Genomic DNA, 14,956 nt, shown 5'->3' with positions numbered 1-14,956 from the left:
TGTGGAGTTCAAAAAGTTAAAAGTAATTCATTATTGTACTTGCTTGGGGTCCCTGTGTCAACTCTGTGACTGTAATGTTTGTGTTTTACACAGCAACAGGGAAGAAATGTCTAAAAAAGACCCACACAAACTGAGGAAACTGAGAATACATTTTTAGGTGCCCAAAATAAACTGGGGGGAAGCTTCCATGTATTGGTTATAGTGATATTAAGGTCCTATAATAATAGGTTAGTAAATCTTCAGACAGAAGCATGATTAAGGTGACTGTCCCTTCAAATGAAAACAAGGTTTTAAAGACTATAAAGGGCAGTGACAAAGGGTTGCTGTGTGTATATGATCACTGTGTAGAAAAGTGAAGGTCAGTAATAATTATAGCAATATTGGATTAGTATTTCAAATTCACCTGGTTGATGAAAGAGGGAAACAGTCAGCTCCCTCTTGTCTTCCTTTCATAATCCTTGCCATCTTGTCATTCTCTTCCACATTATTCATCCTTTAAAAAGAAGGCAAGTCTACACTTAAAATGCTGCAGCAGCGCAGCTGCACTTGTCCAGCTGCAATTCTGTAGTGCTTCAGTGAAGATGCTACTACGCCAATGGGAAAACTTCTCCCGTTGGTGTCGTGTTAATCCACCTCCACAAGAAGCAGTAGCTGTGTCGACAGGAGAAGTCCTCCTGTCGACATAGCGCTATGTACACTGGGAGTTAGGTCTGTATAACTGTGTAGATTTTCCACACACTTGAGTGACGTAGTTATACTGACATAAGTTACTAGTGTAGACCAAGCCTAACAGAAATACACATTGTACGTAGACATAAATTGTATTAGCGCCATCCATGCCACCAACTGGTTACAAAGTTCATTTAAGTTGTAGTGTAAACAGGACCTAATGGAGTGAAACTGATATGATCCTGGAGAACTTCAATGCCTTTATGATGAAGAAATGCTTCATGCAGGAGCAGCATAAGAATTTTTCTTTGTTCTCATGTGGGGAAGGTGTAGGGGACCCAGGGGAAGGAAATTTGCTTGTTTGGCTGCAATTCTCTCTATCTTGAGTAGTCCTCTGGGAGGCCAGATTGATTTAAATCACCAAGTGGAAAGCCTCGATTTAAATCAACTTTAATCAGCTTTTCCATTTGTACTTCAGTTCTCTTCTAAAGAAAGGTGCATTCTTATTGGATGATATAACTATTAAAACATTGATTTACAACTAAATAGCCTTTACGCTAGATTTGGTGGTACTTTTTACTACCTAGGAGGATATGCTATAACGATATACATTCATTTAAGCAGTTATATAATTTAACATTTTCAGATTCTTAAATGTACGTTTTTAGTATGTTAGAAAGTGGTGAATGAGAGATATTTAACTTTTTGCCATGAATTGTCAAGCTGTGTTAAGATGGTAACTGTGTAATTAAATTCCAAACAGCATATAAAACTTATTTTTATTTAACAAAACAACCTTAAATGTTATGGATATAGAAACTTCTCTTATCAAAATGTTCCACATGTACAACTAAATGATTTATTAAACAGGAGGATTAACTGTATTCCGTTAATTAAACTGATTATTTCAGCTTAGCCAGGGAAATTTTTCGAATACGCCTAAGTAAAATGACTGGAACTTATGTTCCTACTTATCTAAGTCTTTTGAAAATGAGACAGTCTCCTAAGTGACTTAGGCTGACCTACTGTGCCATATTTATAAAGCTTGACCTCAAAAGTTAGATGTTTCCCCCATTCTTTCATTAGATAGAAAGCAGCCTTTACCTCATTTTTTGATGAGACTCAGGGATTCAAGAAAAAAATATTTAATAAATCAAAATATCTAATTTAAATAAAAATCATTAACTTTTATTCACCCTGTCCTCTGCTGTTACTGGGAGAACTTGTGCTGTTCCTTCCTACACATAGCTTTCTCCCCCTCGTCTAGCAAAAGTTAACCTGGTAGTTTCACTAACATTGGTTTCCCACAACCAGTTAAAATTTAAAATTCATCTTTGTCTAGGAAAAATCAGGATGATCAACTTTTCCTGTTGGACAATCAAATACAGAACCCAAGTTGGCCTTGGAGAAGTAACAAATTTCAATACAATCCCAGTTTGATAATGCATGCTATTAAATCTACTTCGGCATACAAGAAGTTGGTTGCCTGAGGTTTGGACAAGTTCTGCTTGCCTTCCCAATGTGTATGTGCTTTATGGGATCTGACCACTTCTGGAGGCAGTAAACAAGACTCTTTTGGGGACAGGGGAACTTGAGATGCTGCATTTTTTCTTCCTCATTCACATGTCTTAACTTACCATAATATTTTCCAGAACAGCATCATGCAGCTTGGCACTGTCCTGGTAGATCTCATTTTGCTGTTGCTGCTGGGGTCTTGCTATGTGTGGAAGTCCTGTGCTAATAAAAGTCTTCTAGGTGAGAAGGAAGAGAAACTTTAAGTTTGTCACTGTCTCCTCCTTTCCCACCCCCAACCCTAAAAAAAAACCAAATCAAACTTTCCTCTTCAGTGTAGTAGAGGAACATAATTGTCTCAGCAGCTTGATCCATAGTGTGTCCCCAAAACAGGAAGTGCATAGTGAAATATGACTGGGTTTGTGTCACATTTCATGCCACTACAATCTTTGCAGGTACTTACTACAGCATTTTTCCAAGGCCCAACTTGTGTGGAAGCAAACTGCTGAATATATTGGGGTGGGGAGGAGTGTAAACTTTTTGCCACCTATCCTGCAGTAATGTACTGCCTGCAGAAAAGTCTTCTGCATTTCCTCTTCAATTAAAAAACACAACAAAACACCAGCTTTCCAGTATTTCCATTTAGTGGGAAAGACTCTTCCTCTACCCTTTTATACAAACCTTTCAATAAACAGACCTTTGATTTCTTTTGTCTATCTAAGATTAGATAGACCTATGGTCTAATTAGCTATGACATCTTCTTGGGTTTCTAGGTCACCAGAATATCTTCTCTCTCCCCATTCCCTTGTGGCCATGCAGCTTCAGGTACTTTGCCTTTTTATGGTTTCATATAACCAGTCCAGAATTAACAAACATAAGAAACAGAAATTCTGTAATTAGAAAGGGATGGGGGGGAGGGAGGCGCAGCATTAAATATTCATTTCCCCCTCATTCCTGTTGGATATCCAAACAAGTCTTTGGAACTTAACTCATCCGTCCTATTTATAGCAGAAATATTCAAAACACTTAATTATTTCTGGCCTTAAAATGAGCTACTTGGCAGCATTTGCTAGTCAGCAATAGGAAGGCAGTGATGCGCAGAAGTCTGCAGTGGTGCCATAACTTTCATGTGAATCTTGCTGTGAATTTACAAAATGAGACAACTGGAAAAAAGGGTAGATAGCAATTGTTTTTTTTAAAAAAATATTTTATCACTTAGGAGTGTAGCAGAATTGTCTCATAACTGAACTATGAATTATTTGTTTAGATATTGTAAATGTGCTTATAAATTAACTAAAGGAAAGTAAATTTTATTTGCATCTGACCCTTAAAAGAACTTGTAACTCTATTAAAATTTCACACATGCCTACACTTTCTCTATTCAGTTCACTACCCCAAAACACTAACCACACTCAGGCCTCTCTCGCTAGAGAAAGGGAGAGACTAAAAAATGCCGGTACTTTAGCTGGGTGAAAAGGTCTGACAAGAGCCTTAAAAATTAAATTATGCTTCTTCACACTGTACAAGACTCAACAAGAACTAGCTTGGAATCTTAGCTCAAATTTTACATCCAAAAGCTCAAATAATAAACTTTCTGATCATAATAAACTTCCCTTTAAAAGGGGCCACTATAAACTTTAAAATAGACTTGTCTGAAATTTTGGTACCTAGTGTGCTTACAAGCAAAACCCAAGATTACTATGACTGGAAAGTATCAGAGGGGTAGCCGTGCTAGTCTGGATCTGTAAAAGCATCAAAAAGTCCTGTGGCACCTTATAGACTATGCTCTAATACGTCTGTTAGTCTATAAGGTGCCACAGGACTCGTTGCCGCTATGACTGGAAAGTTATCGAGACAAAATTCCCCAGTTTTTTCAGTTGACTGTGCATGTGATAGCATTTTGTGTACTCCCTTTCAGATTTTCCTGTATCAGTCTTTCCCTTATAAATATCCACATAGGAGCAAAACAACATCTATTTTTAAAAAAGCCAGCACCTCTTATTTAAAAAGGTTCCTGTATCAGATATAGGTGGGGAGTTGAGGGGGAAAGGGAGGGAAGCAGTAGACACAATATATCTTGATTGTAGCAAGACTTTTGACACAGGCCTACATGACAGTGTTCTGAGCAAACTTGGAAAGTGTGGTCTAGATGAAATTACTAGGTGGATGTGCAACTGGTTGAAAGACCAAAATCAGAGTGGTTAATCAATGGTTCACTGTCAGACTGACAGGATGTATATAATGGTGTCCCGCAAGGGTCAGTCCTGGAGCTGGTATTAGTCAATATTTTCATTGATGACTTGGATAATGTAGTGGAGAGTGTTCCTATAAACGTTTCAGATATCAGCAAACTTGGTGGGGTTGCAAACACATTGGAGAACAGGATTAGAATTCAAAATTGGAAAATTGGAAAATAGTCTGAATTCAACAAGGTGAAATTCAGACGAGTGCACGTTACTTCACTTAAGAAGGAACAATCAAATGCACAACTGCAAAATGGGGAATAACTAGCTGGGCAGTAGTACTGCAGAAAAGGATCTGGGGGTTATAGTGGATAACACTGAATGAGTCAATGTAATGCAGCTGTGAAAGGCTGTTATGTAAGAGACTGGATGTAATTGTCCTGCTCTACTTGGCACTAGTGAGGACTCAGCTGAAATACTGTCCAATACTGGGTACCACATGCCAGGAAAGATTTGGAGAGTTCTGAGGAGAGGAGATATTCACTGAGGCAAAGGACACTTCCCCTCCCCACGCCACTTTAAAAATAAAATAAAATAAAATAAAAAAGCTGGTTGAAGAGTTACACTAGTTGAGATGACTTATCTTCTATCTCTCCTGGCCCCCCTTTTGACAGCCATGTGGCTTGGAGGAGTAGAAGAGACAAAATGCCCCCTTCTGTTGTGCATCTGTGGTGTGTAAGAGTGTGGAGCTTCAGATTAGAGCCCTGCACACGACTTTTTAAAATCCCGTTCCCACCTATTCCTGCTGTTATGGCAGCTGGTCCTACAGGATCCGAGTCCCGCTGCAGGGCTCTATGCTAGTCCCATGCAGGGCTCTACTTTCGATTGTTGTAAGGTCTTACAAGCCAGAGGCTGAGAAGATGGAGGTCTAAACATGTCCAGAGAAAACACTGGTAGAAATCGCAGCATCGGGAGTTTGTTTTTTCATCAGTTTGGTGCTCCTTCACGTCACTGATGAATGGACTCTTACCCTTGTCTTTTATATCTCCTGCTGGCTAGTAGATGTTTGGTAAGTCTTTCAAGACCTGCTAGTAGCCAAGGCCTTTCAGCGGCCAAATGCAGCTGCATAATCCCTCCCAGACTTGTACCAAGCCAAAAACCAATTTTTTTGGGGTAGGGGGAGGAACGCTCCCCCTCACACTTCCCCCGAGTGCATTTTTGTTCCAGATCTCATCCATGTTGCAAACTCAAGCCTGCAACTTAGTATCATGCTCAACTTTAGTCATGACTTAGCTATAATTAACTTTCATAAACGCAAACTCTTAAGTAATGATACTTGATGGACCCATTCTCCAGAGTTCAGTTTTGAGGTAGGAAACTAAATCTTTTTTGTGTATGCCTCCAACTTGAATTCATGTAGCTGTGCCTAATAGTATTAGTTGTGTGGAAAATACTAGTTGAGGAAACTAAGCCAGACCTGACTACTGAACTTGGAAAACTGAATACACTGAGACATACAGGCAAGTATGTCTCAACAGTGCTGTGTGGGATAGGTGTAAAGGGTTGATTCTAGAGTGCTGTGTGACAAACTCTGTTTATAGATCCCTGGTGGAATAGGCTCTAACACTAACTTAAACATGTGTTCTCTGCAATACTCATATTTGATATAGGACCAGAACTATTTAGCTTTGACTCTATCAAGGCCCAGACAACATACACAGTTGTAGGAGTTGAGGAAATCTGAGACTCATATCACAGGATCTGCCTGACTTCTAAAGTTTGCACATCTGCTGTTGATGGAATGAAGACAATATCATGTTTCCTGTGAAATTCAGTTAATCTTGGGACTGTAAGTAGAAAGGTTTTAAAGATCATTCTGTTGCTATGAAAGCTAAGAGGAGAAAAGAGCCTTGTGGTAATTATCCGTTAAGCTTATTTCTGTAAGAGCCGAGGGAGGTACTGATGCAGGGTGCTCAAAATGAAGTGTAGCACCTTCAAGGGAAAATGAGGTGTCAGGCAGGAACTTTGACAGTTCCCCACTGCTTTGAAAGTCTTTTTTTAGCACTATAAACTCTGAGCCCTACCCTTTTTTATTTAAGCAGGCCATGAGACATCATGTGTTCACAATGCTTGGGAGCAGAAATTTCTTTTTCGTAGACTGGAGTGCATGTGTTCTTAGAACTGGATGACAATAGACAGCTCTTACCAAGAATCAAACAATTGGTCACTATCATGCCACTGGAGTCTTTAGGCTTTGTGGTAAACTATTGAATGTCTTACTGTGCCACAAAACAATAGGAATCCATAGGTGCTCTACTCAGAGGTGTCCCTGTCTGAGAGCAGGATCCAGGATACTGTAGGCCTGCCAGAAATGACTTGTCAGAACCAGCAGATGTTGGCTAGGATTCTGCTATCAGTATGTCAAATGGTGGCAGCATCATTTGTTTATACCTGATATGTTCCCACAAGAGACAGCTGTCACTGGATCCTGAGATACCTGCGAAAACAAGTCATGCAAGTATTGCCTCCTGGTAGTGGGGGACCTCTGCCTCCTGGGCTTGATTGAGATTATCGATAGACTCTCCGTTGGATCTGGACTTCCACATTCCTTCAGCTCAAATTGGAATGACCGCAATGTGCATTATGGTTTGACTAGAACCCAGTCAGGAAAGCCTCACACCCAAGATGCTTGCTTTCTCTGTGAATTACAGCTATACACAAATCATCTGGAGATTAGAGCAAACTAAAGCCTACATGGACCTGGTATTCCACCAGTTGTCACTTAGTGTGGGGGGAACATAGGATCATGCCTGCGTTCAGAAGCCCTGTTGGTGTGGCATATTGAGCCATTTCTTTCAACACACTTCTAGTGGGAAAGGAGAAGCAAATTGGTATCAACCCTCAAATGATCCCCGGAACAATTATTTTAAACAAATCCAAGTAGTACCTGCTGCCCACCCTGAACACGTTCACTATGGGGACACGCAGCAGCAACAACCACAGCAGGGGCAGAGGTTTGTGAAGCGATCAGGACTATGTACCAAAGGTGGTGGGTATGACAAATGTTCCTAGAATAGTCGCTGAATTTGATTTGATGGGGCTTTCTAAACAGCACTGGGGCCATTGATTGGACTCGTGGATATAGATTGCCCTCTCCAAGGAGCGCACATACATAAACTACAAAGGGTACGACTCGGTCGTTAGGCAGGCTCTGGTCGACCACTGGGATGCACTGGCAGGGGGCATATCACCAGGGTGTTCTGGAGATTGGGACTTTACCTTCATGGACAAACTTAGACGTTCCCACCAAATGACATTATAAATGGAACACTGTCCCCACTGTTACTCTAGGGGACACTGCTTACCCATTGTTGCCATAGCTTATGAATCCATACCATGATTTCAGAAGACCTGGCAGAAGAAGGGTAAGCTGCAGGCCCAGTGACTGTAGAGTGGTGGTGGAATATGCCTTTGAAATCCTGTTGGGGTTGCCTTCAGAACCGTTTGTATGCCAGTGTAGTCCGTACCGTCTGCATTATTGTGGCTTGCTGTGTTTTGCACACAGGGAGGAGGAGGGATCTTTTTGCCAGGAGTGGACTCAAGACACTGCCAGATTTCTGCATAAGTGCACGCAACCAGATAGTGCACCTGTGCTGACTGCTGCTGGATCCACATGCACAACAGAAATCAGGGATGCCTTGTGTGCCCACGTAATGGATTTGCACATTGGAGTTTTGAATAAGCCCTTACATATTGACATGAATATTTTAAAGGAGATAATCTCCAACTATTGTTGGATCTTCAATTGTAGTGCTCAAGGATAAATGTGAAGGTGAATTTTCAAGGAACAACAAAAGTTTGTGCCTTCTCCCCTTTTTCTAGAGAATCTTAAAGATGTGTTTTCTGTTTGGGCTTTTTGGGAATACTTAGTCTTTAAGCATTGGGAATACTTAGTCTTGACTTTCTTCACTTGCAGGAGAATCTGAATGAAAGTTTGAGGTTGACCTGAGTTGTAGCACTCTTAGCACCCTGTTGATGGAGAAGTCCAATTTTGGTGCTTTCAGGGCTAAGTTGGGACTTGCTGCTATTAATGTCTGTCTGTATGTATAATGTGAAACTGTGACAAAGATATGGTGGCCTTTATTCTCTGCTAGGCCAGGAAGAATTGTCAGCTCAAAAAAGAGAAGCTATTTCTAAATCTTTGACTTTGAAAAGACCATCTTAATGCTTCATTCAAGACACTTTCTTCCAGTGGTGCAAAATCACGCCTGCATTTTCCATGCCCATTTGGGATATATGCATAAATTTGTCTTGCCTACTACTTTGTGTTCTCTTAAAATGGCTTCTAGCTCTGTATGTTCGATGTTAGCTAATTATTAACAAGCAGTGTTGAAAGTCCAAACTTCCCAATGTACTTACTTAGTGATTTAAAATCAGTGTTGTGTTGGAATTGGAAAGAAACAGTTCATAAATTTCAACACTGTCTTTTTCAGTGTAGCTCTGTGAAACACTAGGTAATATTAAGTTAGTACAATTTGGTAACCAAAACTGTCAGACTGTCAATCTTCTGTGTCAGTGGAAATATAGTAGTGTTCTAAAAATAAGTTTTATGTCCCCCTTTAACATACAATTTTTATGTTAATTTCTATTTTTATTTAAGTGAGAAGAGGTAGCAAAGATTCTTGTTTGTGACAGAAGCTACATTTCCAAAGGTCTTAGAGAGGGTTTCAGAATATTAATGCTGAAAAGATAATTTTGGAATGCAAGACTCCTTCACAATTGAAAGAAAGTTGAGGTGCTAAGATACAGATGCTGCTCTGCAGTGTGTTACATATGGAACTCATAAAGATAGACAGTTTTCTATGTCAAAGAGAACTTGTGCTATTGGGGACAAGATCCATATGAAATGGAGAATATAATTAATTCTGACAACTGGCCCAAGACAACTTACAATACCTGCAAAGTCGTCATTCATAGCAATACGATAATGCCTTGACCCATGCGTCATCAGATTAGTCATGGCAAAAGTATATGTGCAGTGTTGTAGCCATGTTGGTTCCAGGGTATTAGAGAGACAAGGTGGATGGGGAAATATCCTTTATTGGACTAACTTCTTTTAGGGAGAAAGACAAGCTTTCGAGTTACAGAGTTCGTCAGGTCTGGCAAAAGGATGTGACCTGTAATTTCATTATCAGAATTCAGAAAAGTGTTTAGCTTGATTCACTAATTGTCTTTTCAAATGTTAATCTCTAGATAAGAGTTTTGAGGAGGATGCCCTGGTAGACTCCGATGCCCTGGTCAACTCGGAAGATGAAGCAGATTTGAAGACGCCTTGCCCTATACAAATTGTTCTTGCGCATGAAGATGACCATAACTTTGAACTTGATGAAGAGGCGTTGGAGAACATTTTGCTTCAGGAACACATAAAAGATCTCAATATAGTAGTTGTCTCTGTAGCAGGGGCTTTCCGCAAAGGGAAATCATTTCTACTGGACTTCATGCTTAGATATATGTACAACAAGGTGAGTAGTTGAAGGCTGTTCCTGCAGGAATAAATAAGATACCACCTAATTTGCTAGCTCTCTGCTTTGGCGACCTTGTTTATATACCATACTCTTGTTAAAAAAAACAAAAAACAGTAAACCATCAAAAAAACTGCAAAACCCTGCCCTTCTGACTCCAGAAATATTGACATGGTGTCAAGTTGGCGGAGCTTGTGAAGGCCTTACACTCATCATGATGGCATTTCTCTGTCTGTAATGTGGTAACATTTGAATATAGCATCCATTCAATTCAAGTATTTCAGGGAATAGTCTGGGCATCAATAACCAGAGCCCTATTGATTTTGGGGGAACCTAAAGAGGAAAAATGGAGCATGGCCATCAGATTAGCACATCTGCAAGCACCTCTGCAATTGTCTTAAAGAATTGGTTGATGATACCTGTTAATTCCTTGCAACATAACAATGCCTCTATCTCATCTCTGCTCTGAACACCCTGAATCACTTATCTCCCAGACAGACAGAATAATGGCAGCAGATGGCGGGGAGGGGAATTAGGGTATCCTAATATAGGGGGAGGCATGGGAAGAATAGGGGTGCACACAGACCTCTGCCATGTGAGGGAGGAAGAAGGAAAAGGGGCACATAGCATTTCAGGCCCTAAAATATGAGGGGGTGGTGGGATGGCCCACGGGGATCTTATGGGGAGAAATGGAGGAATGCATGGAGCCCCTGCTGGGTGCGGTGAGCACAGCTGACAGAAGCTATGACGTGTGATGCATTAGTAATACTGATCTTCAGTTCTGAAGTGTGTTCAGATATTCTTTGTAAGTATTTTTGTTTCCTGCAGTGGTTAGCTTAACTTATTGTTGGTGTCACAGCAGAATTGGCATGGAGGAAGGATTTGAGAGAGGGTAGTGGCTTCCAGATGAGATGAGGGAGAATGCTGTATGTATAAGGTGCAGCATGGAAGAAGACGGATTTGTGGAGAAGGTGGACTAATTCGCTATAGCAACAATATTTCAGACTTTAAAAAAGCATGATTGCATTATACTTGTAATTTTTGACTGTTTACTGTTTCAGTTTGTGGCCTTTAAAAAGAAGATAAATGGCTTCAATTCAGACATTGAATTAAGGGGAAGAGTGGCAAAGTTTTAACGGCAGTTAAGAGCAATTAAATGTTTTCTAGATTTCTCAGTTACAGAAAACAAACTTGTAATCTACATATCAGTACTTATATACGCTAACAGTGCACATGTGTTCAGGTATCTTTCATCTGGCTCACTGAACAGTGACTTTGAACAGCCATCTCCCATGGACAGTAGAAACAATATGTAATACAAAATTAACTGCCATGCTAGGGGGCCTCAAAGGCATTCTGGTGTGCGCTCATCAGTCCTTGACAGTGAGAACCAGGGTAAATTGTTGCCTTTTTAAAAAGTAATCTAAGGGTGAAATGCTGACCCTACGAAAGTTGATGAGGTGTTTTGACATTGACTTCAAGGGAACCAGATTTCATCCTAAATCTTGACACTCAATCCTAGGCCACTTCAAATTGCTGCTGTCAAACTATTTGCTGCTTTAAAATAATGGCAGATGTGCTGATTAATCAGCATTTTGGGGAAGAGAGCAAGATATTGCCACAGTTTAAGGCCTTACTAAGAGTTGGGTGAAATAACTCTCTTGTAAATTTGGAGTGTAATCTTTTCCATACCCATGACCTCATTATCTTGTATTCATCTGTATGGCCAATAGCGCCGTGTAAGTAAAACTGAGTTTGGTTTGGGTATTTTCCTCTGTGATTAGATCTAATATAGAGGCTTTCCACCCCACTTGTCTTGTTTGTTCTGTAGTGGTCAGACCAAAACTGTATCTGGATTTTAAAAAAGGGATGGATAACTGATCCCACCTATACACCCTTGTACAACTGGTTAAATGCACCATGGGGGTGGGAGATCGTGTTTTTTTACAGTCCTCTGAAGAACGTTGATCCGACGTTCCTGTGGGAAAATTGAGTTACGACATTTTGACTTAATTGGTTCCTGAAAATCACGTCTTGTGTCACAAGTCCAAGGACTGCCTGTATCATTTCTTGGTACCAAATGAGGAACATGCAGAACACTGGAGCAAAGCAACTAATCATCTTTGCTTGATTCAAATAAGGAAACTTACCTCATTTGGAATAGCAGCCTCTGTTCTATAGGCCTTCAAGTTCTGCAGCTGTTGTTTAGTACGTTGACTGGGTTTGCCCTGAGAGAGAGCCCCCTGTTCCATTGTTTAGACAATTGCTACTTCAGAGCTAACAGAGTTGACACCACAACTTCAAAGTCCAGAATGACCTCTCCTTCACCCTCTTCAGACCAGTGCTGCAGATCTTGAACCAGAGCGATCTACCAGACAAACGTATGTAGCAAAATGGAAGAGATTGACTTTAGGCAGTATGATGGAAGAAAGTCAGAAAATAAAGCCTCATTCAAGTAATGGGGAAGAAGAGTTCCATACTCCAGATGTTAGAAGAGGTTTGGCTTTTTACCTGGATCAGACTAGGCCTTTCAGGTCTTTGTCTCAGCTCTTTGTTGCAGTTTCAGACAGAGTAAAGGGCCGCCTAGTATCCACCCAGAGGATCTCTTCCTGGATTTGTGTGTGTCTCAGAGAGAGACCCCGATTTGGCTGATTCTGCACCTCCAAGTAAAGTGGGCGCTCACTCAACCAGGTCTTGGGCAATTTCCATGGCCTTTCTGGCTTGTGTTCCCATACTGGACATTTAGAAGGGAGAAACCTGATTGCCTGTCACATGTTTGCCTCCCACTGTGCCATCTTTCATCAATCTAGAGACTCTGCCGGATTTGGACAGGTGGTCCAACAATCCCTGTTCATGTAGGCTCCGAGCCCACTTCCACTTCAAACATCGTGTGAGTCACCTACAGTGGAATAGATGTGCAATCACCCAAAGAAATGGTTACGTATCTTTCTATAACGGTTGTTCTTCGAGATGTGTTGCACATGACCCCTCCCTTTCTGTCCCTTCTTTATCAGCCTTTCTGGTAGGAGGTAACTGGGGGGGAGGGGCGGGCTGTGGGCAGTGGCGTGAGGCACCAGGGGTGCTTTCGCTCCACCAACATTTACTGCTAAGGGAAAAATCTCAAGCAGCTGTGCCTGAGGCATGCACACACTTGCAGTGGAATGGGCGTGTGCAACACACATCTCCAAGAACAACAGTTACAGGAAGATGTGTAATGAGCTGTGTTACCCCTGCCTACAGCATGAGGGAGTCTTGCCTTTGCTTCGCTGGGTGTCGGCTCTCTAACAGCACCAGCCTGTTAGTCACTCAAGCGCTCTCCTCTGGGCTATGTCAGCCCTGACTTTGCCTTGCAGTTTAATAATTGGTGCTCCCTTGTGCTACCAGTTCCTGACGCTGGCTACTCACAGAATTATCAAGTCTGCTGTTCCTAAAGGAACAGTGCACACCTGCTTGTATGGATTCAATTTAGGATCAGCGCATTGCTTAATATCACAGAACTTAAACTTATTCTTGTTTTCACTATAAAGGTATTTATCAAACAATCCAGATTCAAGTGATAGTAAGTAAATATATTGGAAACAAACCATTACATGTAAAACAAATCATAACGTGCCTTCTAGAGGTTAAACTTAACTAACAGGTTAACATCCTGTCTAAAGAAGCTTCGCACGCAAAGTCCTTTGCAGCATTTGCAGCCAGATTGTCTGAGGTCCTGTTTCCATGAATGTAAATGTGCTGTCCACCTATTTCTTAGGTGCAGGATGACAGAGTGTCATCTTTGCCTTGTGCATATGCCCTCAAAATGCCTTGTCTGTCCTCAGACAGGGCTTGTGTTTTGCCTGTGTGGTGCTTCCCTGTTGACTTAACATCTCTTCGTTAACATTTACCTTCCTCTGTAAATAGGCTTAATTTATATCCTAGGTGCCGACTCCATGGGTGCTTAGGGCTGGAGCATCCACAGGGAAATGGTGAGTGCTAAGCACCCACTGGAAGCCCCTCCCCCAGCACCTCCTGCCTGCCAGCAGCCCTGCGATCAGCACCTCCCCTTTTCTCTCCCCCCCAATGCCTCCTGCTCACTGGGATCAGCTGTTTTGTGGTGTGCAAGAGGCTGTGGGGCGGAGGAGCATGGACATGGCACGCTTGGTGGAGGGGGGTGGTGGAATGGGGCAGGAAGAGGCAGAGTGGGGATAGGAACTTGGGGAAAGGGGTGGAGTGGGGGCAGGGCCTGGGGCAGAGCCAGGGTTCAAGCACCCCCAGCAGATTGGAAAGTCGGCACCTATAATTTACATCCCAAAAGAGAAACATTTCTTACCTCTTGTCTGAAGGAAAACCTGTCCTTCACCTCTGCTGGTGATGAATGCCTTGATAAAGACTTCAAAATCATATTATATATACACACACACTAGTATCTGTACATACATGTTAGAATAATATTAATGACCAGTGTGACCATGGCTTTTATTTATGACCTCACATGATGCTTTTTGGTGAACCAGGATGTACATTCCAGAAGATATTCCTATAACCCCCTAGCTAGCTACCAGTAAGGGGTTCTTGGGACACAGGCAGGGGAAATAAATTGATTCAACATCTGCATCTAGTCTTTTGCCAGTGGGCCATTTCCTAACCTTTAAAATCAAGCTGTCCCTTTATTAAGATTTGACTTGGCTCCTGTATATGCCTACCATCTACCTCTTTGTATGTAGACACACCACAGCGAAAAGATTCATCAATAATCTCTTCCTGCTCTTTCCCACCTCTATGTAAACAGATGCATTTGTGGATTAAATCTGGTGCTTATGAAACTGTTGGACTCTCCCCTATGAGCCACTGCTCTTTATGCTGCCAGTTTTTGAAGACTGATTTCCTCTTCTCAGGAGCATCAGCTAGAACAGTTTGAACTATGGGCTCTGCTTGCTGATTCTTCTTTCTGCAGGGATAGAGAGAGGCTGTCCCCGCCTTAAATTTTTTTCTAAGGTAGCTTCTGATTCTACCTACCACAGTCTTGACAGTTTACTTCCCTGAATCCTGACCACTACTGGGAGACGCTAGCTCATAAATTCATTGTAA

At 41.5% G+C, this 14,956-nt stretch overlaps 1 protein-coding gene across 6 annotated transcripts in view; it reads left to right on the top strand.

Annotated features, from left to right (window-relative positions):
- Positions 1-14,956, top strand: part of ATL2 (atlastin GTPase 2) — a 56,745-nt gene that overhangs the window by 13,441 nt on the left and 28,348 nt on the right. For all 6 annotated transcript variants that reach the window (XR_012638961.1, XM_074949858.1, XM_074949855.1 and 3 more), the window contains exon 2: positions 9,618-9,886. Coding sequence is in view for 5 of the 6 variants with exons in the window: in XM_074949858.1 (XP_074805959.1) it covers positions 9,618-9,886 (269 nt within the window). In the remaining variant the exon portion in view is untranslated. The remainder of the gene's footprint in view (positions 1-9,617; positions 9,887-14,956) is intronic.

This window comes from Natator depressus, chromosome 3 (assembly GCF_965152275.1).
Source record: "Natator depressus isolate rNatDep1 chromosome 3, rNatDep2.hap1, whole genome shotgun sequence".
NCBI classification, from domain to species: domain Eukaryota; kingdom Metazoa; phylum Chordata; order Testudines; family Cheloniidae; genus Natator; species Natator depressus.
Note: the sequence above shows the minus strand (reverse complement) of the source record. Positions and strands in the feature narration are given on the sequence as shown.